Source organism: Sinocyclocheilus grahami, unplaced genomic scaffold, assembly GCF_001515645.1.
Source record: "Sinocyclocheilus grahami isolate Dianchi unplaced genomic scaffold, SAMN03320097.WGS_v1.1 scaffold276.1, whole genome shotgun sequence".
Lineage (NCBI taxonomy): Eukaryota > Metazoa > Chordata > Actinopteri > Cypriniformes > Cyprinidae > Sinocyclocheilus > Sinocyclocheilus grahami.
In genome coordinates this window covers 748,699-774,618 of record NW_015505455.1, presented here as the reverse complement: position 1 = coordinate 774,618, position 25,920 = coordinate 748,699, and the positions used below count along the sequence as shown (strand labels likewise).

At 38.3% G+C, this 25,920-nt stretch overlaps 2 protein-coding genes across 2 annotated transcripts; one reads left to right on the top strand and one right to left on the bottom strand.

Annotated features, from left to right (window-relative positions):
* The first annotated feature begins 253 nt into the window (after positions 1-253).
* Positions 254-7,224, top strand: LOC107600023 (outer dense fiber protein 2-like). Its single transcript, XM_016291791.1, has 15 exons — positions 254-273; positions 705-720; positions 796-927; positions 1,059-1,133; positions 1,822-1,893; positions 2,032-2,148; positions 2,237-2,410; positions 2,666-2,775; positions 3,774-3,909; positions 4,021-4,131; positions 4,216-4,479; positions 4,575-4,675; positions 5,270-5,432; positions 5,529-5,654; positions 6,927-7,224. Exons 1-15 carry the CDS (start codon positions 254-256, stop codon positions 7,089-7,091), a joined length of 1,782 nt encoding a protein of 593 aa, XP_016147277.1. The 3' UTR covers positions 7,092-7,224.
* Positions 7,225-7,405: 181 nt separating this feature from the next.
* LOC107600001 (U5 small nuclear ribonucleoprotein 200 kDa helicase-like) lies at positions 7,406-24,737 on the bottom strand. Its single transcript, XM_016291765.1, is given in 44 exon segments — positions 7,406-7,672; positions 7,806-7,898; positions 8,481-8,562; positions 8,685-8,845; positions 8,942-9,118; positions 9,717-9,860; positions 9,964-10,085; positions 10,308-10,472; positions 10,674-10,863; positions 10,948-11,056; positions 11,157-11,321; positions 11,633-11,874; positions 11,984-12,175; positions 12,277-12,504; positions 12,630-12,790; positions 12,884-13,054; positions 13,230-13,419; positions 13,613-13,767; positions 13,881-13,999; positions 14,092-14,198; positions 14,291-14,374; positions 14,463-14,543; positions 14,638-14,790; positions 14,968-15,165; positions 15,593-15,781; positions 15,873-16,004; positions 16,094-16,204; positions 16,842-16,991; positions 17,098-17,221; positions 17,337-17,530; positions 17,612-17,782; positions 17,964-18,119; positions 18,303-18,440; positions 19,846-20,019; positions 20,550-20,627; positions 20,735-20,871; positions 21,032-21,131; positions 21,219-21,371; positions 21,529-21,624; positions 21,710-21,765; positions 21,850-22,042; positions 23,660-23,831; positions 23,935-24,098; positions 24,435-24,737. Coding segments are annotated over 44 exon segments (6,372 nt in total). The 5' UTR covers positions 24,480-24,737; the 3' UTR covers positions 7,406-7,522.
* Positions 24,738-25,920: the final 1,183 nt, after the last annotated feature.

Here is a 25,920-nt window from a genome sequence, read left to right as displayed (position 1 = left end):
GAGCGTCAGACGCGTCTCCGATTGGCGGCTATTGTTATCCATGCGAAAGTCTACCGGGTCTTTCAAACAACATTACACAGGGGACGCAACGTTGCATACTTGTATTAAGGTTAGTGGTATTTTTTATTCACATCACATTAATCGTTTAAAATACATAAATTTTCATCGATCAGGATTATTTATCTGACCGTATAAATATGCTGTGAATAAACAGAAAAGGATTAGTAAAACAATCTGTCATGCATTTTTCGAAATGAAGCTAACGCATGTCAGGTAAGACACTCCTACAAATTAAAATACACGCTGTACATTCTAATGGCACCACATCAGACTGTATAAAATAGCAAGTTCTGAGAAAATTTCACGGACAGGCTAAAAACTGAGGTGTACATAGTAACGCGTCGTTGGCATAGAAACCCAATAAGCTCCAGTTCAAGTTTACTGGGCGTTAAACACACTTCTCAATTTTTTGTCGCTTAAATTTCGAACCAGCCAATCAGATTCAAAACAGAATGTTGAAGGCGGGACTTAGAGCGTCAGACGCGTCTCCGATTGGCGGCTATTGTTATCCATGCGAAAGTCTACCGGGTCTTTCAAACAACATTACACAGGGGACGCAACGTTGCATACTTGTATTAAGGTTAGTGGTATTTTTTATTCATATCACATTAATCGTTTAAAATACATAAATTTTCTTCCATCAGGATTATTTATCTGACCGTATAAATATGCTGTGAATAAACAGAAAAGGATTAGTAAAACAAACACAGACTTGACTAAACTTTGTGTATTCAGGACAAAAAACAGTCAAAGACACACTCTGATCAGTTGGGTCGTCAACATGAGCTACTAGAGCAAAAGTTAGACACGTTTGTGGAGACAAATCGCACTCTCAGACGGCTTTTGAGGGAACAGCATGGACGGGAGGTACAAAAAGAACTTCCGTTAAACTAAATTTGTGTCATATTTGTGTCAGACTGTTGGTTCTGCAGTATTGTGTATATGCACTTTTTTGTAAACAAAACAAAAGTTTGTTTCGTCTGTCCTTTTCACCACAGACAGATGCATTGAGGTTGTCTGATGAGAGGGAGATGCTAATGAGAAAACTAGCTGATTCTGAGGCTGAGAAAAGGGTTTGTAAACTAACACCAACATTTACATGCATTGGAGAAAAACATTTATTTCATAATGTGAGTTCCCACCACTATCAATTGTTTTACATCTATGATAGGTTAGAATTTTATGATTAATTTTTTTTTGATGAAAGATTTGCAGATTTATTTTCACAGATGCCTTTGCTCATATTTAACAAGGGTGCCAGTATTAGTGGAGGGCACTGTATATAATAATGTTGTGAGCCCGATACACATACATTTTATTCAAAAAGTATGCGTTACATTGATCTAAAGTGGCAGTAAAGACTTATTTTACAAAACAAAATGTCTATTTGTAAAAATAAATGCTGAACTTTTTATTCATTACAGAATCCTGAAAAACATTGTTTCAGGGTTTCTAGAAAACATATTAAGCAGCACAACTGTTTTCAACATTGATAATAATTAAAAACGTTTTTCAGGCACCAAATCGGCCGTCACAGGAATTGTTTTTTTTTCTTTTTTAGAATACATAAAACAGAAAACAATTATTTAAAATGGTTATAATATGTCACAATATTTCTGTTTTTACAGTATTTTTGATCAAATAAATGCAGCCTTAATGAACAAACGAGACTTTTTAAAAACTTGATTTGAAAGACTTCATTTTTTCTTAAGCCATTTAGAAATACTTTGTTGATAGTATTATAGTAACGTTCTCTTTTAGAAACTTGAGACTAAACTCAACAACAGAGAAAGAGCGGCCAATCAGATGGCTGAGAATTTTGAAAATGAAAAGGTAATAATTATATCTCACTAATTCTCTTATTTTTCTATTAATTTGTGTAACATTCCTCTATGACATGTTTTAATACCTCTTCTGCATTTCTGAATACTTGCATATAGTGAATTTGCATCAGTGTTATTGTCATCACAGGAGCATCTGAGGACTGCAGGAGAGCTTTCAAAGGTTCTTGAATCCACCCGCAGTCGCTTGCAGAATCAGCTGCACAAGAAAGAAGCTGAAAATAATCGGCTGGAGGCTCAGATTCAAGTAACCCTACTTGGATTTTTACCTTAGTCGTGGTTTTCATTGATGTAAAGTGGAACATCATGTAAGTATGTACTGTACTGTGGCACAGAGGCTGGAAGGGACACTGCAGCATCAACAGGAGGAGGTGCAAGGCCTGCTGGAGCAGATGAGAGAGTTGAAGCAGCACTGTGAAGGAGACAGAGACGTCTACAAACAGACCTTGGAGGACCAGAGGAAACAGGCTGAACAAAGTGTGAATACAGCTGCACAACTCCTGGACAAGGTACTGTACAGAAGAACAATAAATGAACTGTGCTACAGGGTTTCATAAAATTTATAGAAAGATTCTGTAGACCTTCGTGGTTTACAAAGTGCTAATTGCTTAAATAATTCTCCCAAAGTCCTTTATTTTAATATGGCACTGCTGGCTCATGTATTCACTTGACTTGACATTGTCTCACATCTTACAGTTTGTTTGAAAGACTGATTTTTATGCAGTTGGCCAGTATGAACCAAGCGGTTTCTGTCATCTCTTCAGGAAGCTCAGTTAGCAGAGGCTCTCTCCACTGCTGAGGAGCTTCGGCAGCGTTACTCCAAACAGAACAGAGAGAAAAACCAGCTGGAGTTGGAGATCACCACCTTAAATAAGTCAGAGACTCTTTCTTCATTTGCTTTAAGTGTTCACTGAAGCTCAGCCAAACATGTTTTTGAGCATTTTACTTAATTTACTTTATCCATATTATCTTTATTTCATCCATTCATTCTTTTTAGCATAATGTATTACATTTTACCATATTACATTAAAATACATTTAAACAATGATCTTTAAGATTATAATTTTTATTACAGTTTAAAATAACTTTCAAATGTAATTTATTCTTGTGACGGCAATGCTGAGTTTTCAGCAGCCATTACTCCAGTCTTCAGTGTCTCATGATCCTTCAGAAATCATTCTAATATGTTGATTTTGTGTTCAAGAAACATTTCAGATTCAATGTTAAACAGTGCTGCTTAAAGGGTTAGTTCACCCAAAAATGAAAATTCGGTCATTAATTACTCACCCTCATGTCGTTCCAAACCCGTAAGTCCTTAGTTCATCTTCGGAACACAAATTAAGATATTTTTGATGGAATCTGAGAGCTGTCTGACCCCGCATAGACAGCAATACAACTGAAATGATCCCAAGTCCAGAGTCGTAACAAGGAGGTCTGTAAAATAATCCATGTGACATCAGTGGTTCATCCGCAATTATACGAAGCTACGAGAATACTTTTTGTGCGCAAAAGAAAAAAAAATAACAACGACTTTATTCAACAATTTGTCTCCTCCGCATCACCCTATAGTGCCATTTTGGAGAGTATCCACTGGACGTAAACAGCGTATGCTGTTCTGTGTCAGCTGCGGATACTCTCCAAAATGGCACTATATAAATAGGGCGATACAATATATATATATATATATATATATATATATATATATATAGTAATGAGAATTACTCTGAATAAAATGGTTTTGAACAGCTTTTCTTTATTTAAAGTATAATTTCTTGTTTTTGTCTTTTGAGGATTGAAATATTATATAAACTCAATATAAAAGTTGTTTTTTTGTCAAGTTTCCTGATATTTACCCAATTGTCGTATTTGCAGTCGCCTCACTGAGTTGAGTGAACAGCTGCACAGTTGTGAGGAGAAGTCCTGCACAGAGAGAGAGGGGCTTCTCAGCCGTCTACACTCCCTCACCTCAGAGAGCACAGCTACCAAACTGGAAAACCAGAGACTCGAGGCAATAAATCTAAAAAAATCTGTCTAGATCTAGACTTTTCTTATTCATCCAAAGCCATTTAAGCTCTGATTTAGATTTTTTGTGCTTTGTCTTGCATGTCTCATCTTTTAGAGCACTCTGTCAGCCACAGAGGACAGGCTGTCTTTGACTCAGTCGGAGGTACAGCGTCTGAAAATTTCTCTCAGAGACTTTGAGAGTCTGGTTGAGGGTTACAAGAGTCAGGTGCTTTTAACATATCACCCTCACAGCTCATTACAGTCCATCTTCACTGAGACATAGTACATTAACCCTTTGTAATTCTTGCAGTTGCAAAAGACACGTTTGGAGTCAGAGGAATACTCTTTGAGGCTGGAGATGGTGGAGAAGGAAGCACAGAGTGACCGCGAGGAGATGGAAAGAGAGATGGAACAGGGCCGCAAGCAGCTCCAGGCTCATCTGAAGGAAATGGAGATGCTGCGTGAAGCTCTGAAGCACTCGGAGGATGAGTTCAGGGAGGTCAGAGAGAACATGCATATCCAGGACAGGAGAAATACAGAGCAGAACAGCACTCTGTCTGAGCTCAGAATCAAGGTGATCACACATGTGTACTCATGTTCACACCACAAATATTAGTGAAATCAGAAGGGTTTTTCATTTCATGATGCATTTTCTTTTTTTGTATGTAGATGGAGCTGCAGAGTTGTAAAATAGAGAATCTCCAGGAGAAGAACTTATTTGTACTTGAAGAAAACATGCAGCTAAAACGCTCCATAGAAAGCACTGAAAGGTCTGCTGCACATCTGCTCTAATATAATATAATAAATATAATGTAATTTAATATTTATAATATTTTTAAAAGAAATTATGAATAATTGATAATTATATTTAAATTTCCTTTTATAATATGCAGCTGAAATGCATATTATAAAAGGAAATATAATATCATAAATATATTTTTAAAAGACCTCATGAAATCAAAATAGTATATATATATATATATATATAAAATGGCATTATCTCCTGCTATAATATAATACAATTTTTAAAAGACCTTTGCAAAATTATTATTTATATTTAAATTTCCATCTTTTATAAAATAAACCAAAATATATTTATATCATTATATTACTAATATTATATAATATATTCTGCTCTCCTGCCACTGGCTAGAAAGCATCACTTTTTAAATTTTAAACAGGAAATATTAGCAGAAAATAATTCGAAAAATAAAACAATAAATTAATAACATTTGATTGGGTCTTTTAACATAAACACCCAATTGACACAAAGACAGTTGAAGCTAAATACTTTGTTAAATTTCCTACCAGTATTTCTACGACGGTCACATTTTTGTATCATTCGCTCTTCTTGGTTCACACAGGAAGATGGACGATGTGAGCACTCAGAACAGGGATCTGCTTCAGGTTGTGGCTAAGCGTGAAGAGACCATCCACAACACTCAGCTGCGTCTGGAGGAGAGGAGCAGAGAGTGTGACTCCCTCCACAGACTGCTGGAGCAGGCCAGGGAGGAGGCGCAGAGACAGGTCACAGTCCACAGCAATTTCATTTTGATGCTACAGATGTTGCACCTGTGTGAGGTTAGTGTATACATGCTTTTCAAGTTGAGTCTTTGTTCACAGGTGGACCAGAGCCTGGAGCGGGTGCTGTCCAAAGAACGCTCAGCTCAGTCTAAAATGCTGGATTTGGAGAGCCAGCTGAGCCTGGCTAAAAAGGAGCTGGGTCAGCTGCGCCTCAGCAAAGAGGATGTAAGTGTTCGCCAGCAGACTTTGAGCCCTGAAACTTTCCATTGCACAATACTAAACAAGCTCCACGACAACACCACATTTGGAAAATATTACAGAAATCATTAAAGCGTTATACTGTAAAATTCTCTGCAAAATGCAAAGCATTGAAATATAATGTCCCTTTAGAGCAGGGGTGTCAAACGCAATTCCTGGAGAGCCCTGCAGAGTTTTGTTCCAACCCTGCTCCAACACATACCATGTAGATTTCAAATAAGCCTGAAGGACTTGATTAGTTGGATCAGGTGTGTTTAATTAGGGTTGAATCTAAACTCTGCAGGGCTCCGGCCCTCCAGGAATTGAGTTTGACACCCCTGATCTAGAGGCTCAGTAGAAACATACTGATAATGGAAGTCTATGAAGCAAGTTTTTAGAGTTGCTTCTAGGCATCTCTTTTAAGTGCGTAATTGTTTTGTCTTCACTTTTTTTGTTAATCATATTTCCCCCCTAGAAAACTTAGTTAATCTGTTATTTCTCTAAAATATTTAAGCAGCTAGATATCTCTTTGTAGCGTAAATCATTAAAGCGTTATACTGTAAAATTCTCTGCAAAATGCAAAGCATTGAAATATAATGTCCCTTTAGAGCAGGGGTGTCAAACGCAATTCCTGGAGAGCCCTGCAGAGTTTTGTTCCAACCCTGCTCCAACACATACCATGTAGATTTCAAATAAGCCTGAAGGACTTGATTAGTTGGATCAGGTGTGTTTAATTAGGGTTGAATCTAAACTCTGCAGGGCTCCGGCCCTCCAGGAATTGAGTTTGACACCCCTGATCTAGAGGCTCAGTAGAAACATACTGATAATGGAAGTCTATGAAGCAAGTTTTTAGAGTTGCTTCTAGGCTTCTTTTAAGTGCGTAATTGTTTTGTCTTCACTTTTTTTGTTAATCATATTTCCCCTCTAGAAAACTTAGTTAATCTGATATTTCTCTAAAATATTTAAGCAGCTAGATATCTCTTTGTAGCGCGAAACAAGCAAAAGCCACTGTGATAACATTGCTTTTATTCAACCCCATCAATCTCTGCAAAATTCTAAAAATCATTATCCGGTAAGCATGAACCACTGGAAAGGTCATTGAAGTCAAAAACTGAGACGAGTCAATGTTTGTGGGAATCAGCAACATGCCACTGATGCTTCGCTTGTTTATATTTTCCTTGCATTTTCCTTACATGTCAAATATTCATAATTGCGCTTACATTAAGACCTACTAGAAACAGTTTGGGGTTAATTTTTCAGATGGAGAAGCGATTTCAGTGCAAACTTCAAGACATGAAGAACCAGTTGGAACAAGTGAACAGTGCCAACCGCAGCCTGCAGAACTACGTCCACTACCTTAAGGCTTCATACACAAATGTGTTTGGAGACACTGCTTTAACAAGCTCACTGAATCCCCATATCTAAACACTGACCATGAATGAGCCATTTATTTAATGCAGTTATTCTTACACTGTTAATATACATTAATGACCTCAATGATTTCTTCTAATGGTCTTTTAATAAAAGTGCAAAACAAAATCTCTAATGTACATCTTTATTTAAATCACAATGAATTAAATACTGCTTTAACAAGCTCACTGAATCCCCATATCTAAACACTGACCATGAATGAGCCATTTCTTTATTTAATGCAGTTATTCTTACACTGTTAATATACATTAATGACCTCAATGATTTCTTCTAATGGTCTTTTAATAAAAGTGCAAAACAAAATCTCTAATGTACATCTTTATTTAAATCACAATGAATTAAACGGTCACAATATTCTTCAAAAAAACATAAAAAACACAAACTGCTTTAACATGATATAACCATCCACTATGACTAATCTGGGATTAATCACTGTCACTTTCCCCCTCACTGTCTGCTTCATTAACCTCCATGCTGAACTTGTATTCCTGGTCGCAGCCCATGTAGGCATCGCTCATGAAGTACAGTGTGTAGTTGTGCACACCAACAACAGGTGCCACAAAGTCAAGTTTCACCTGAGGGAAGAAAATAGACTCCATATCATTAACAGTTCTCACAAGACTTTTTTTTTTTTAATACTACAATTAGAGGGTTGTAAAAGACAGAAGTAATGCACTACTGCCTTGGACAAAAAAAAGCAGGACTGACCTTGGCCTTCTGTTGAAGAGTTAGCCTCTTGATTGAGATGAGACTATTCGATTTGGGGTCTCCAATAACAACCCACCAGCCTTCTTCACGTTTCTGCACAAAACAAACACAATGTCATGAAGTAATGCTGCATTTCTATAAAATAAACAACATCATTTTGAAACATATCTTATTGCAAGATTGGGGTCAGTAACTTTTTTTTTTTTTAAGAAATTAACTTATTCAGCAAAGATGCGTTAAATTGATCAAAAGTCATAAAGACTTTTTGTTTTTTGTTAAAGATTGTTTTTTACTTCTATTTAAAATAAATGCTGTTCTTTTGAACTTTCTATTCATCAAAGAATCCTGAAAAAATTAATCAGTTTCCACAAAAAATATTAATAATGTTAATATTAATAATGAGAAATGTGTCTCGAGTTGTAAATCAGCACATTAGAATGATTTCTGAAGACTGGAGTATTGGCTGTTGAAAATTCATACATTACATTTTAAACTTTATTTAAACAGAAATCATTTAACAGTGCAGTTATATTTCAAGATACAGAGTTTTTGTTTTTACTGTATTTTTGATGTAAGTAAATGCAGCCTGGGTGAGCAAGACACTATTTAAAAACATAACCGATTCAAAACTTTTGAACATTATTGTAAACATGGGGTTTGTCAATAGAAACTCACCTGAGGGAACAGAGGAGCAATGACAGGACCTGTAACTTCCTCTTCTCGCTCCAACTGCACTTGGACGACCACTGGACTTCCACTGTAAGCACAAAAAGATAATTTATATCTTCAGTGATCCATACTAAAAATTATTAAATGTACACCCACACAAGGTTACGCATTTTCAACTGAAGCCTTTTGCATTTTGAGTTCAGTTCGTACCTCTTGATGTTGTCTTTGTCAGTCACTTCGTATGACAGCTCAATGTTGGGATAGCGGTTACAGAAGCGTGCCACGTCCGCCATTTGTACATCTGTAAGCTGCAGAAGACCAGTGCGATCCTCGTCTTCCATCTCCATGATGTCGAAGATGCTCTCCACACCCTATATACGTTCAACAAAACAGATAAGAGACACATAACCAAAAGATGGAAGTTCAGCGTTTAGATGATTCCCAACCCTCTCAGACCCAGTTCTCACCTTGTCCATGCAGCGCTTGATGTGTTCAGAAGTGAAGTGGGGTAGTTGTTTGAGGTACGAGTCTTTGGACCACATGGCTTGTGTGACCATCTGAGCCAGCTCCATGGCAGCCAGCGCTGGACTCAACCAGCCGTTACTGGAGAGCACGTCCACACAGGCCTGGATCAGTCGCACAGCCTGAAAACACGGGCAAGAGAACAGCAGAAAGACTTAGGAAACATTTCATTTAAACATGTACATTATTTAAAAAATAAAATAAAAAATTAATACTGTTATGTATTCATTTGGTGAAAATGTTTCATTTATACACTACTGGTCACAATTTTACACTAGTTTTTTTTCCCGTGCTCACAAAGGCTGCATTTATTTGATCAAAAATACAGTAAAAACAGTAATATTGTTTCTTGAGCACGAATCAGCATATTACAATGATTTCTGAAGTATCATGTGACAAGACTGGACTAAAGGCTTTGCCATCAGGAATAAATTACATTTAAAAAGGTCTAATGGAAGTTATTTTGAACTGTAAGAATATTTCACAATTTTACTGTTTTATTATATTTTGATCAAACATATGCAGAATTGGAGAGCATACGAGACTTATTTCAACAACATTTGGAAATATATTAAACTAAAACCTTTACATTCAAAAGTTTTAAACGCATACAAAAATGCATTTAATTATGAATTGAAATTTGAATGGACTGGGGCCACTAAAAATCTTTTTTGTTGAGCAGCAAAAGAGGGTCACTATGCGCTCAGTGTTTCCCCTCACTTTGCTGAGGATCTCCTCAGTATCTGACTGGAGCTCAGCGCTCAGCTGCATGCGGGACAGATGAGCCTGGAGCAGCAGGTTGGTCTTCACATGAGGGTCGTTGAACTTGGGGTTGTTCAGTTTGTGAGGAACTTTCTGAGCCAGCTGATAAAGTAAAAAACAAAAATGTAAACGGAGAGCTCTGATGCAGTCTGTTCAAGAGTTCATATTATATTCAGTCATAAAAGGAAAGTGCGTTTTTACTCACCTGCCGCAGCAGGGTGTCTTCATGGTGCCTGATGGGAATGTTTTTATACTCCGCAGCATTGGAGATGATCTCGATGAGGCCACGGACCTTTGTCTTGGCGTTTAGGGACATACTGAACAGCTCTGGAGAGAGGACAAACATAACAGTTGCATCAGATGAGATGGATGTGGCAAGACAATCAAGAAGCTTAGTGATTGTTTAAAGTCGGTACGAAATCCCAACCCTACATCCTTTTTCAATAATCCATTACACTTGGATGTAAGTCACAATACAAGAGAGAAGATCTGTCGCTACTTGTTTCATTGTGACTTTAATGAAGTGTGTTAAACAGAGAGAGTCCTCACCAATGGTGGTGTAGTTTATGTAGTAATAGGCTGCGATCATGCCCAGATTCAGAGGCGCCACATCCATCTCATCCTCGATGCTGATGCACTTGGACTGCTCCAGATCTTGCAAGGTGTTTTCCACCAGCTCAGACAGATGATCTGACAGGTGACGATGAGACATACCTGTAAAACAAAGATATTTTAGTCTCTGACACACTAAAAAAAAAAAAGTTACAATTACATTGTTGCTTGACTTATTTTCACATGCATTCCTGTTGCAACAAACTCTACATTTTGTAGCATAAAGTCTAGATTTAGAATTTCAAGTCCATTTGTCCTGCTGTAGTGAAAATTGTGGGCATTTGAAGGATTGTGGTTCTTCACCCTGCAGGTTGTAGTAGTTGGGGTTCTGGGTCATGCGGCGATACAGAAACGTCCAGGTCATGTAGTCTACAGCGTCCTGTTTGTTCTCCACCGTCTTGGTGACGATCTCAGCATTGAAATGGTCGTGAAGACAGTGGTCCAGGTGAGACTCCACAGGCAGAGGCTCATAGAGGAACTTCTTGAAGAAGTCCTAAAGAACAAGGTGGTTCAAAATTATTAAGAGGTAACCAAAAATCTTAAGACAAGAAAATATGTGGATTAATTTAAGCTTTACCTTTTTGGACCCTTGACACATGATAACACACCGGCCCTCATCATCCTGGAGAGGACGGTTAGCCTTTCCTACCATCTGGAGCACATCATAGATTGGATAGTCCACATATCTAATTGGAGAAAGACATTTATGAGCAATACACATGCACAGAGTAAATACTGGTGATGGTATCAATCAATTAAGCCCTCTAAGGATGAGAAAACACTTACGCATGGATTTTCCCGTTGTAGTACTGCGTGTCCATGACAATCACCAGGTGGGCAGAAATGTTGGTGCCCCAGCAGAGAGAACGAGACGCCACCATCACCTGAATGGCACCTGGCATGAGAGAGCAGGGGGCAGAAGGGGGCAACACTTCTTTTAGCTCAATTAACCTCATAATTCATTCAAAAACTATATATGATATTTGCATTCCTGTGTCCATTTGAACCCGGTGGAATGTAAGCTTAGAAACAGTCATAACGTGTTTTTTTTCAACTAAAACCATATTTTACGTGATTAATAACTTGAGTGAATTTCAAATTTTGATAGTGTTTGTGTTATTACCATGTTATTACTACATCTACCCTTTGTTTAAAAAGACGACTAGATGAACTACAGCAAAACCAGTGTGATGTAAGACATTTTTTTTTATCAATATTCATTGGAAATTTTATTTCAATATATTATTCATGTCATTATATGCCTAATGTCACTCAGTATAAAAAGCTAGTGTCTAATATATGCGATACAGATCTTCTCCAAGCACCTTTGTGGGACCACGTCTGCAGCACAGAAGGTGAGGATATCAATAGGGTTGAGACGAGTCTGACGTCTTGATGGCACGAACACCAGCACTGGCTTGGATGGGGAATGTTTCATTATGGCGTGATACACTGGTTTAGCCATGGACAGCAGACGAGTCTGTGTGTGACTCACGTTGAAGCCCTAAGGAGGGGGAAAAAGCAGTGAGGAACACTGAACAAAACTTCACCAAATGTAACAGGGTCAAGATTGTGCCTAAACATAAAATTAAGGTACAGAGATTCAGACCAACCTGGATGTGAAGTTCAAGAGGAACCGGCCTGACATTAGGGTGGAAGTTGAAGGTGGCCGTAGTGCTGCAGCCAAGCCAGTGGGCCACATCTTTAGCATTGGACAGAGAGGAGCTGAGGGCCACGATACGGATGGGCCGCTCAATCTGAGAGGAGATGTACCTCATTCTGGAGCAAATCACCTCCAGCACAGGCTACAAGAGACAGAAAATTTAAAATAAAACAAAACAAATGATCTCTGGTGACTTAACAGCTCATTATTATAGTTTAGAAACCAGAATAAACAAACACTTACTCCATTGTCACCTCCAATGAGATGAATCTCGTCTACAAGGAAGAGACTAACGTTCTGCACATTCTTCCTCTGTTTCCAGCGGCGGGATAGGATGTCCCACTTGTCTGGGGTGCTGACGATGATGTCGCCTTTACCCAGCAGCTTGAGGTCAGTGCTCGTCTCACCGGTGAGCAGGACAACCTTCTTATTCAAAGTCTCCTGGAACTTCTGGTGCCAGTCAATAAAGACCTGTACAAAAAAAATGATGTCGCAATCATTCAATTTAATTCCTCATTTCACTGAATCTCTTGAATTTTATAGAAACTTTACATTATGACATTTATTTCCAGAAAGGCAGATATTTATGAACATACCTGTTCGGCCAGAGCCTCCATGGGTGTGATGTAGACACAGCGGCCCTCTGAGTTGTGTAGGAGCATCCTAAGAATGGCAAACTCAGCACATATGGTCTTCCCACTGCCAGTGGGGGCGCCAACAAATACGTTATCATCGCTGTTGTACACGGCATTGAACACTGAGGAAAACAAGAACGGTTTAATTTAAAAGGTAGTTTCAAGATCTCAGTCAAATATATAGTGTGTTGTGGATGGTCTTTAAAGGCAAGTACCTTGGGTTTGGATTGGGTTAAAAAAGGGAAACTTCTGGTAGAGGCTCTCGAAGGCTGTGTTTCTTAGAGCAGACACGGGCAATGGCTGCAGGTCCAGCAGCTCGGTGGGGGGAGGATATTTCTCAGGCAGGATCAGGTGACGGAAAGAAACGGGCAGCTGTGTCTCACATGCTTGAAAAAGAGAGAGAAAAAAATCTTCAGACTTCTTTAATACCTCAAATGCTTTATTATCCTTACAAACAGTACTATGGATTTTGGTCACTACGTCAATGCCATAATGAATTAGAATTTTAAATGTTCAATATGGTTTAGTAATTTGTTCTGCAGTATTAAGTTGTAAACTTACACAGCCAACGGTCTGAAGCTATGCGAATGAAGTACTGTGGTGGCAGCGGCTCAAACACGGGCACAAAGAAAGTGACAAGATGCTCATCCTGAGCATACTTGGCCTTCAGGAGGAAGTACTCATGATGAAGAACGACCTCACTGTCCACATCCTCCACTAAGATCCAGAAGGCCTCAGATGAGCCGTGTATCTGAAAGCAAAAGACATTTAGTTGCTAGCTCAATGTCAAAATGCTTAAATGAAAAAAATTGCTGTTGTTGTATAAAATATACATATATAAAAAGTTAAATATTTCTATTAATTTATATGTAATTATTTATTCTTGTAAAAATAAAACTCATATTATCATTAATAGTCATTTACTGATCTATTTTAAGACTGACCTTGTCGTCCCACTGAAAATCTGGTGTGATGGTGAGCTCCACTTTCAGAGTGGAGCGTGTGATGGGCTGCAGATGAACTGCCAGGTCCAGCTTTGGGAACTGATGGACATACTTATGAATGGTCTTCCCCATCTTTGGCATGCGGATCAACTCACCTGAAAGGTTTAAACTCAGATCATGAGACAATTACATAAAATGGCACTTTTAGAGACACTGGCACATAAAGACAATACTTGACTAGCACAATGTACTGATAACCACTATTCACCAATTTCGTTGTGGTTCAGATCATAGAGGCGCTCAAAGGGAAAGTTCTTCTTCTCAATCTTTTTGATGACCTCCTCTGGAAGCTTACGGAACTGGCGCAAGGGAGACATCGACTGCCACCTTGAAGGAAAAAAAACCAACAGCGTGAGCATCACATTGGATAATAAACAATACATTTAAGTGGCAAAATCAGCAGCATCTTGACAGCTTACATCCTTTTGTCGATCATCTTGCAAAGGTTCAAAGTCTTATCGGTAAGTTGGGCCCAGCCTCTGCTCAGGACAATCTCAAAAATGGCCCTCATCAGCCTGCCAGCACTCTGTAGAATCAAATAGAACATTAATACAGAAAATATATGCATATTCTCTGATTGTGAAGGGCCTTTACACAAGACAGGATAAAGTCACTAACCTGTGTCACATAGACCATGTCAGCCATGAGAGCAAAGCCCTCCAGTTTGAGCTGAGAAATATATGCCTGCAGCAGCACATTAATCTGAGAAACAGATGTAACATTAAATTTAAGAGAAACAATCATAAGACTGCATATCTGTATTTGACGCTATATCTTAAAATGCATTTACCTTTGCACTGGGCTCTTCAATGCTTTCCTTCACTGGAATAGGGACTCTCTCAAGCAGTTTCTGAAGCTCAAGTTTTTCTTCCTGTCAATCAGAACATCACAACCATGTTGATTAGATCCTGGTGGTAGAGGTTTGTTCAAATGTTTTAGCTGGTTTAATTAGATAAGGCACGTACCTCTCTGACGGTGATGTTTCTGAACTCAGAGGAGAGCGAGAACACCCTGAAGAGCTCAATCTCACTCAGTGTAGGCTTCAGCAGCTGGTTGTAAGTCATTATGGACTCGTGGGTGATGTAGAAATGACTGGCAATGCGGCCCAGGTCTGTCACCTACAACAGAACAAATTAAACATAATTTAAACCACATCTGTTGCTGTCATTTAAAAGTTAATTGATGTGTTCAGAAAGCCCTGCTGAAATCCATTATGCTGGGTTGGGTATTTCAAGCTGGTACAACCTCAGAATTGATCGTGCATAAAGTGGGTTAATATGACAAACTGTGTGTACCTGAAAGTTGCCAGATCTCTTGTCATATTTGACCAAGTTGTTCTTCTCCAAGACAGTGGCTGCCGTGTGCACCAGGTCCATCCTGCGTCGCTCCAGCAGGGGGTCAATGCTGCGGTCGTCATGGGAGACGGCATATAGAGTGGGGTTCCGCAACATCCGAACATAAAGGTATGTGTAACCCAGCCAATTTACAGCATCCTGAAAACAGTAACAAAACAGAGCAACAGATGCTTACAGAGGAATACTAATAATAGGTATGTGCAATACTACATATTTTCAATGTAATAATTTTTTTTTCAATATGCTTAAATGACAATATAAAAACTACTTTTTCAATTTTGGAAACAAATGTGTAAAACTAAATGTATATAAAATTATAATATAAAAGTTTTTTAAATTTTGAAAAAAAATTGAATTGTCTATCATATTTAATATTCATTTCACAATATAATAAGGGTCTATATATTTCTAAATATTTGTCTTTTGTCCCTCATATCATTTAGTTTTATAACCTAATTTAATCAAAACTTGTGAAAGTTCTTAAAGGTTCACCAATAAAAATATTAATGCTAGAAAACAAAAAATGGCTGACTAATGAACATTTGCATGTACATTTAAACCTCACCTTGGCATTCTGCACATTGCCCAACACTATCTCTGCATTGAGCATGTCGGGTAGTTTGGTCACCATCTGGCTCTCGATGGGCAGCTGCTGATTGAGCAGGGACAGGTAATACTGCAGCTCTCCATGTGAAGTGATCAAAATACCCTCTCCCTTAGAGTCATACTGCGGCCTGCCAGCACGACCCAGCATCTGCGTCACAAAGGTTGAGTGGGAGTCAAGACATTACTTGTCGTCTATTTAACTCATTGCAATACAAAGTATGTGTAGAAATACTACTGACCTGTAGGATATCCAGGGCTCCCAGCTCTGTCCATCTGCCTTTCTCTGGGCTGTACACCTGTGTGCCTTTGATGATGACAGTGTGCGCTGGCAAGTTCACACCCCAGGCCAGAGTGGCTGTAGACACCAATACCTACAAAACACACTCACGGTTCAATGCTCTCCGTTTCAAAATAAGAAACAATCAAAAACGTTCTTGACATTGCTGAATTTCAAACTAACCTGAATATGACGGTCAGCAAACAGATCCTCTACCAACGTTCTGTCCACTCTGGTCATTCCAGCATGGTGAATAGCAAAACTATACGGCAATAGATCTTTCAGCTCCAGGTTCTGTCAACAGAAAGTAAACAAATGGTCATCAAAATCAGTACACAATAAATGCGTGTTCAGTTACAACCAGACCATGAATCTGGGGACTTTTTATTGTACTAATCTCAGAAGAAGAATTTTTAAAATAATTTTTCTAAAAAAAAAAATTTCTGCACTACTAGCTACTGGACATCAAATCAGCTCAAACAATGGTGTGAGTTTGGGGTAGGATTAAATGTTTACCAAACAACAACAGACAAGGGAAATGTCTGAAACTAGTTTGAAAATTTTCATTATTTCTGTAAATACTTTATAAATGATCGAATAATATAATAATTTATTATTTATTATAAATTATAGCTAATTATAATTTACTGTTGCGGTCATACAAATCACTACAACTTATATTACAAATTATGATTTATTTTTGCAATTATAATTAATTAAAACTATAATAGTTTGTCATATTCTGTTTGCAAGACAATACACTTGCCTTTGGAAAAATGTGCTAAATGAAAGTGAGAGTACTACACTCTTAAAACATAAGCCAAACATGAATATTTCTTTGTGAAAGATTCTATGTAGGTCTTATTTCGAGAGTACATCAGTTTGAGGTCGTATGTGATGTACAGCACTTTTGTGGTAGTTGTGAGCTGACCTTGCACTGCTCTGCTTCAGTCCTAAGGACCTCAGTGGAGGCTGAACCCTCTCTTAGGAACAACCCCAGTGTGTCCTTCTCCAAACACATGTCCCTGATCGCACGTGCCGTCTTTCCGGTCTCCTTTCTCGAGTGCACAAACACCAACACCTAGGAAAAAAAGAATGAAATGTTCAGGAAACAGAAGGGTGACTGAACAAATGTTAGGATATATTTGATTACAAAGAACCAGTCAGGTTATTGTGTTCAGTTTCACCTGATTCTTTCCAGCATGTTCCATGATCTTCTCATAGACGATCTCATTCATAATCTGGAAACGTTTGATAGCCTTCTTTTCTGTAATTCCTACATAGGTTTGCTCCAGAGGCACAGGCCGGAAACTAATAAGAGAAAAACGTCCAAAATACATATTTTATTATACCAAAAACCTATTCAATGTTATCCACATACAGAACACTGCAGAACACTATTTCTCCACATCAGTTAATTTCTCACCTGTTGTCGAAATAGAAGAGCCCCTTGGATGGATCCACACGAAGGCAGGTCGCCACATCCTCATAGTTGGGCAGTGTGGCACTGAGGCCAATTAGCCTCACATCTTCCTGTGTCAGTTCCACATTGCGGATGGTTCGAGCAATCAGGGATTCCAGAACAGGGCCACGGTCATCATGCAGCAAGTGGATCTCATCCTGTATGACAGAACACATTGACTTGGAAAACATGAAAGAAACATTTTACAAAAGGGAATATGACTCTACTAGATTACTTACGATAATGATAAGGCGCACAAGCTGCGTATATGTGCGATCTCCTCCTTTCCGGGTGATGATGTCCCATTTCTCTGGGGTGCACACAATAATCTGGGTGGCATTTATTTCCTCCTTACACAGCTGATGGTCTCCAGTCAGCTCAGAAACAGTGATGCCATAGCTAGCCAAGCGCTGTAGACAGAGCAACAAATGTTTTATGAATGAATGAGGCATTTTTTAGGGACATTAAATACTTTCACGATTTTAAACAAATATAAATTTGAAAATGTTCAATGTAATTCTATTCATAGCTACTCATTTAAAAGATACTAAATTACAGGAAATGGTGGGGAAAAGCATAATGTAGTCTTACCTTGCCAAAGCTGCCCACCATCTCCTGTACCAGTGAGCGCATTGGAGCGATGTAGATTATTTTAAAATCATCAACATTGATAGTGCCATCCATGTTAATATGCTTTCCGATCTCTCTGAGCATTGCCATGAGAGCAACATTAGTTTTGCCAGCACCCTACAGATCAAACAGAGAGATGAAAAACAAAAGCTTGAGTCTCCTTATGGTAAATATCTTGCGGCTAAATGTACAATTCAAGTTAAGGCCTATATTACATCATATTTATGTCACATTGTTCTTAATGGAGACGTTCATTTTAAGCCTGCGACTGGACAGTTGCGCCTTTATCAGTAGACTAACCGTTGGAGCGCAAACCAGCAGGTTCTCATCCGTCTCCATTGTGGTTTTGAAGAGTTTACTCTGTATGCGATTCAAGGTTTTGAATCCTTCGAATCCAGCTTGGGCATATTTGGGCAGCTTCTCAATAGCCATCAACGTCTGAGAAAAAAAAGGAGGGAATCCTTGTGAGACAATAGTGAAATTACATAGAGCCAATCAACCAGTAATTCATAATACATTGCTATTTACACTACTGTTCAAAAGTTCAGTGATCAGGGGTACAATGCTGTTTCATGCATTCAGAGTTGTTTATACTGTTAAAGAGTTAGATTCTCATGCTAAGCATGGACAAAATTTCAAAAAACAATTTGGACGTATGACAGTATTTCTGTGCTAAAAATCTTACTTCTGGGTTCGTACAATTTTCGGAGAGTTTTTTTTCCCGATCGTGGCTCTTCATGACATAAATGAGTGTGGAACACCTTGCATGGGCATTTTTCCCGGAAGAGCGTGCCCGCGCACACATCGACCAGAGAGAAAGAGCACGCCCATCAATGCGCTTCATTCAGCAGCACTGCACGGGACTCGCTCAGGAAGAATGTCTCTGAAGAAGTGTGTTTTTGGTTGTAAGGGAAACATAACTTTGTTCAGCTTCCTAAAGAACCCAACGTTATGTAAACAGTGGATGCAGTTCGTTTTTCCAGAGCAGCAATGCAGTTTCCCAAGCGTGTTTGTAGGCAAATGTTGTATAAACAAGTCCCAGCTATAAAAGATCCCGGTCATGATTCAGAACTGCAGACGGTAAGTGAAACTGCAAAGGTCTGTGTTTTGTTGGCAGTCGGGAGCTCAAGTGCTCATCAATCTTTAGCTCCGCCCACGGCGCGCCTCTAGGAGCTCGGCTGTTTGCAGAGAGAATCGTAAAGCTGTATCTTTCTTTTATAAATATGATAAAACTAAAGACTTTTTTGGAGATATGAAGGATGCAGTACTATATAGGTACTCAAGATTAACATGAGATTGGGCGAAACTGTGTGTGTTATGTCTCCTTTAACACTTATTCAACGAGTATGCATTAAAATGATCAGAAGTGACATTATATTATACTGTATATAATATACTATGTTCAAATAAATGCTGTTCTTTCTATTCATCAAAAAGTCCTGAAAAATGAATCACGGTTTCCACAAAAATACTAAGCAGTACACCCATTTTAACATTGATAAGAATTGTTTCTTGAGCAGCAAATCATAATAGAACGATTTCTGAAGGATCATGTGACACTGACGACTGCATTAATGGTTGCTGAAAATTCAGCTTTGCCTTCACAAGAATAAATTACATTTTTAAAATATAAATTAAAAAAATTCAATAGTTAACTGTTATAACTGTAAGCAAAACAGACTTCTTTCAAAAACATTAAAAATCTAACTGACCTCAAACTTTTGAACGGCAGTGTATTCTTGTGTGGTAATTTGATGTAATAACCAAACAACCAGAAATCCCCCACAGAACAACCTTTTTATCCCCACTATAGGAAAATGTCTCACAAAATAGAGGAAAATACCTCATCATCACCAAAGACTTTGGGTTTGAGAGCGGGCACATGGACTTCCTCGTAACCCTTCCTCTGTTTGCGGAAGGAGCCATCAGGCAGCTGGCAGCGCTTGTTGGCCATGAAGTGACTGCCCTGAGTGAAGGCCAGATCTTCCAGATCTAGTAGTTGCCTCGAGGTCATAGCCTAGAGACAAAGAACACAGGAATAATATAACTAAGACAGTACATGAACATTGGGTCATCAAATTAAAATGCGCTTGAAGTAGTAACTAAAAAAAAAAGGCTTTTACCTCTCCATGATCAATGTCCATAGACTCCAGATCATCCACACGAGACTTTCTAACTCTCTCCCGGCGAGATCGCTCCTCCTTTAAGGAAACACAAGATCATAAGCTTACAAATGGCTATCCTTCTTTAAACTGCTAAATCTCAAACACTCAGCTAAACCAACTAAATAAGGAGGGGAAGTTCTGACCCTGATGATGTCCTCTTTTTCAGTCTCCTGCAGCTGGTAAAGAACTTTGGAAAGATCCTGATCAGCTTCCATTTTATTCATGATCTTTTCCTTCTCAGCCTCACTTTGAGCACTGGCTAACATGGTGCAGTACAGGACTGGATATGACAAAAAAAAGAGCAAAATGACACAATGCTTTTTATAACATTGTAAACCTTCAAACTGTTTGCACCAAGTCATATTGGAAAAAAGGCTTTTACCTCTCCATGATCAATGTCCATAGACTCCAGATCATCCACACGAGACTTTCTAACTCTCTCCCGGCGAGATCGCTCCTCCTTTAAGGAAACACAAGATCATAAGCTTACAAATGGCTATCCTTCTTTAAACTGCTAAATCTCAAACACTCAGCTAAACCAACTAAATAAGGAGGGGAAGTTCTGACCCTGATGATGTCCTCTTTTTCAGTCTCCTGCAGCTGGTAAAGAACTTTGGAAAGATCCTGATCAGCTTCCATTTTATTCATGATCTTTTCCTTCTCAGCCTCACTTTGAGCACTGGCTAACATGGTGCAGTACAGGACTGGATATGACAAAAAAAAGAGCAAAATGACACAATGCTTTTTATAACATTGTAAACCTTCAAACTGTTTGCACCAAGTCATATTCTCCATATCCACCATATTCTCAGAAATCATAGTCTATTTAATCCGACACAATCCAGACTATTGTGATCTACTTACTCATTCGTCTGTGCTGGCGGAGGACCTTGATGAAGTCGAATGTGTTGAAGCCCAAAAGCAGCACCAGTTGGTTCTCACACTCTCTGTCATCACTGGCAGTCTGACCAAAGGGAGGAATGAATCAGCCACACAGGAAGACATACGCATTTAAATCTCTCGGTCTCCAAGGATTTGGAACATTACCCACCTTAAGGATCTCCAAGACCTCATCTGCTTTCTTCTGAGACACGATGGCATCATTGTAGAAGCGGCTGAGCTGTCGCTGAAGCCAGAAGGCATCAATGTCTCTGGGGTGAAGATCCTTCTTTTTGGTCATCATTACGTCGCCTGTGTTTCCCAGCTAAAGAGACAAGAACATGTTAGGTTGGATTTTTGACTCTGTCAGTGGTTCTCAAGCATTTCCAACTCCAAATCCCCCCTTTGTTGAAGACAACTCCTGGTTGAGAACCACTGCTCTATGACAAGGTGTGCAGAAACACATGGGACATGTGACTTACGTTAGCAGTCAGGGTGCTGCTCTCATCTGCCTCCACTCCCTCGCTATCATCAGAGCCTTCATCCCGAACCTCTCCGTACTGGTCCTCATCGCCCTCCTACACAAACAAATACATGCTGGTGTCACCTCAAGAGCTAAAAAAATACAATCAGACCACCAACAACCATCATGTAGAAGCTCACCTCCTCATCAGACTCAAACTGCACATTGACTCCATAGGTTTCATCAATGTTGTCATCTGCAAAAAAGAGAAGAGAGGTGTGACCTTGCTGAACATCATGATGAGAAGAGTTTGGACTCAGACTGGAGCTAAATTATTTACCCATATTCTGGAGCTCTTTGTCTCCACCATAGTCAGAGATCTTCTTGCCCAGGTTGACCAGGACGTGGTAGCGTGTGTCGTCAGTAGGCCCCAGCAACTGCTCCACCTCCCTCCTCCTTTCTTTGTCTCTCATCTTGTCATTCTTCAGCACAGCCAACACCTCGTCTGCTGCTCCACACAGGATATCCCTCGGCTTAAAGGAGAGAAAAAGAGCAGTAACTTATGATGTGGTACTTTAACCTAATGCAATCCACTGTTTACATCCACGCCAACATATAAACATCACGCCACATTTATCAGACAATGAATCGTTCTTTATAGCAAACTAAAAAAGGAGAATGTTTTTGTGAATTCACGAAGCCATAACATGTTTAAACAATGATAACCAGTGATAACATATTACACTCAATGTTTCTGTTTACATACAGAAAGAAAGTATAAATAAAATAAAAAAATAGAGTTCAAAAGTTTGGGGTTGGTAAGGTTTTCTAATGTTTTTTTAAAAATAAGTTTCTTACACTCATCAATAGTAATCTATTTGAGCAAAAATACAGTAAAAATTTAAATTTCATTTTAAAAAGCAATTTATTTATTCATGTGATGCAAAGCTACATTTTCAGCAGCCATTACTCCAGTCCTCAGTGTCACATGATCCTTCAGAAATCATTCTAATGCTGATTTGTGACTTAAAAAAACATTCCTTATTATTATCAATGTTGAAAACAGCTATGCTGATTAATATTTTGCAGAAACTGACACGGTTTAAGGGTTATTTGATTAATAGAAAATTCAAAAGAACAGCATTTATTTGAAACAACACGCCAACATATAAACATCACGCCACATTTATCAGACAATGAATCGTTCTTTATAGCAAACTAAAAAAGGAGAATGTTTTTGTGAATTCACGAAGCCATAACATGTTTAAACAATGATAACCAGTGATAACATATTACACTCAATGTTTCTGTTTACATACAGAAAGAAAGTATAAATAAAATAAAAAAATAGTTCAAAAGTTTGGGGTTGGTAAGGTTTTCTAATGTTTTTTTAAAAATAAGTTTCTTACACTCATCAATAGTAATCTATTTGAGCAAAAATACAGTAAAAAAAAACAAATATTTTTAAAATTTTAAATTTCATTTTAAAAAGCAATTTATTTATTCATGTGATGCAAAGCTACATTTTCAGCAGCCATTACTCCAGTCCTCAGTGTCACATGATCCTTCAGAAATCATTCTAATGCTGATTTGTGACTTAAAAAAACATTCCTTATTATTATCAATGTTGAAAACAGCTATGCTGATTAATATTTTGCAGAAACTGACACGGTTTAAGGGTTATTTGATTAATAGAAAATTCAAAAGAACAGCATTTATTTGAAACAAATCTTTTGTAACATTATAAATAGTTTTAATTTGTCCTTAATGAAATAAAAGTATGAATTTCTTAAAAAAAAAACTTACTGATTTCAAACTTTTGAACAATTTAAATAACACTATAAAAAAAATAATTATGATAAAAAAAAATATATAATAATATATATATATATATATAAAACACTTAAAACAATCTTAGCAAATCTAGCAATATCCCTAAGAGAATATCAATTTATATTATAATGAGTTATTGTAATGAAATTGTTAGTTTTTGGTGCATCATTTTAATATTTACTCTTTAGACAAAACAGTATAGAATTTGTTGGCCAAATATTTTTGCGCATGAAAATGGTGCATCCCTAGTAAATCCCATACTAGTTACATAAAAAAATGATATTCCTATCACATGTAAACAGGGGCGGTGATCTTACCTGATCTCCAAGGGCTGCCTGAATGAAGCTGAGGAGGATTTCATAAGTTTCTCTGGTCTCTTTGGTCTTGGGCTTGTACACAATGCCCACCATCTCATCAATCCCCTCAGACAGCAGTGTGAAGCCCTTCATCTTGTTTATGTCGTGTCTGTCTTCGTCTCTCTTTCTTCTCCTGTATCATACAATGAAATAAAACTTGTTTAAACGATTCAAAGACCATGACACAATGAATGAATGCACGCAAGTAAACGCTATGCGTTTCTGATCAGACTCACTTTGCTCTCCTCTCCTCCAGCATCTGCGGTTTGGTTCTCTGACTCCTGTCTCCCATCTTTGTCCCCTCCAGTTTGCCGACCAGAGACAGCACCTCTCCGGTGGGCTCATCTCTGCGGGTGCGGTCGATCAGAGATCTGTCCGCTTGCAACACCAAGTTGGAGTTCTGGGAAGAAAAACACAAACCCTTACGATCGGTTCAACGGCTGCGTTTCAAATTTTAGCGAGCAGCCTACCTAGACTGCATTTGTAAACATTACAAGCACGAACGTGCTTCATGCGCTTGTATTCTGCTAAAAGACTATTTAATTCAAAACTAAACGGAACATTTACTGCTACTTTGTTGACCAACAATGCTATCTAGGTAGGCAACTCGACAGGTTTTTTAAAATACAGCAAGTGAGTTCCAGCACGCGCACAATAAAACACACCCGTTTAAGCGCGCTTAGTAAACATATCAAACTCGTTAAAAATATTATTATAGCTCTCATAAGACTCTTACCGCTTTATATTCATACTGCAAACTACGTGCAGTAACATCGGCCATGACTTCTTATTACTGTAAACGCGGTCAAAATGAAAATTATTTTATCAACCAGCACAGCAGGTGCTAGCGGAAAAACAAACGGCTAAATACACTACACAGCACTCATGTATGTTCCTAATTATGCAAAAACTAGCTTAGTGTACACGAATTACGTGCACACCACAATAATAACACACTTTGAAAAGTTCACTCTTTTCTTTATCCCCGAAACTGCACTATACGTCTGAAACACGCACGACGGTCTCAAAACGCAGTTTGATGTTATTTCCGCTTCCGGGTTCGCTCGCTCCTGAGTGTAGTGCGTGGAAAAGTCTGCCTCTTCTGGATTGGAATGGCATTTCTTTTGAGACACTTAGAAGGATTTTTAACAGATTTTTACGGTGGCCGAGAAGTGCTAAACAAATCACAATTCTGAAAACAAAATAACAAATGTGTATATTTACATTTAGTTAAAAGTGGCTGTAAAACATCAGCTCCAGTGGTGCAGATGGATAAGTGTGTGCCCTTGGCTTTTTGATGTGATCGACCCGGGTCCGATCCCGCCTTTTGCCGAACTTTTTTTTCTCTCCCTTTTCAAATCTCTTATCACATCGTAAAGGCATTTATTTTCAATAATAATTAAGGAAATAATAAAAATTTTGAAAATAAACTATTGGGTAGGGTTAGGGTAGGTGTAGGGAGGGCTTTATTGTACCAATAAGGTGGCATCCATTTAATAATTAATATGATAATTTACACTCAATAAGTTATTATTGCATACTGTTTTATAATGTACTACAATACTGAAGTGCAGATAATTGCCACTATTTGCAACAAGTAGTATACTTGATAGTAGAAATCCTGCTATTTTAACATAGTGTAACTAGGTATTTTCACTTAGTGTAAATAGAATCCATTGCTAATACGAGATTTGAAAAGGGAGGAAAAAAAAGTTCGGCAAAAGGCGAGATCGGACCCGGGTCGATCGCATCAAAAAGCCAAGGGCACACACTTATCCATCTGCACCACTGGAGCTGATGATTTACAGCCACTTTTAACTAAATGTAAATATACACCCCGTATTTTTTATTCCAGAGTAAGGCCAATTCATACAATACATTTAAACTGAGCTACTTTAATACCATCTCCGAACTTTCTACCACGACTCTGCTGTTCTTCGGCTGGTTCTTCCCTGTATACGTTGATTGACAGATGTCTCGTCCAGTCAGCGGTGAGTAATCCCAAACCAATGGCGCTGTCTCAAACTATAACGTTACCTACCTCTTCCGGTTTGTCTGATTTGTCGTGTTTTCTGATTTGTTAATTTGTTTTTGGATTTGTCGTTGTGTTTTCTAACTTATTATTTTGTTTTCGAATTTGTCATTGTGTTTTCTGACTTGTTATAATGTTTTCTGAATTGTTGTTGTGTTTTCTGAATTGTTATTTTGTTTTTTAGACTTGC

Coding starts and splice junctions, on each gene's coding strand:
- LOC107600023 (XM_016291791.1), top strand. CDS start 254: ATGAAGCTAACGCATGTCAG. Junction 3,910..4,020: donor TGGAAAACCAGAGACTCGAG/GCAATAAATCTA, acceptor CTCATCTTTTAG/AGCACTCTGTCAGCCACAGA. Junction 4,132..4,215: donor TTGAGGGTTACAAGAGTCAG/GTGCTTTTAACA, acceptor TAATTCTTGCAG/TTGCAAAAGACACGTTTGGA.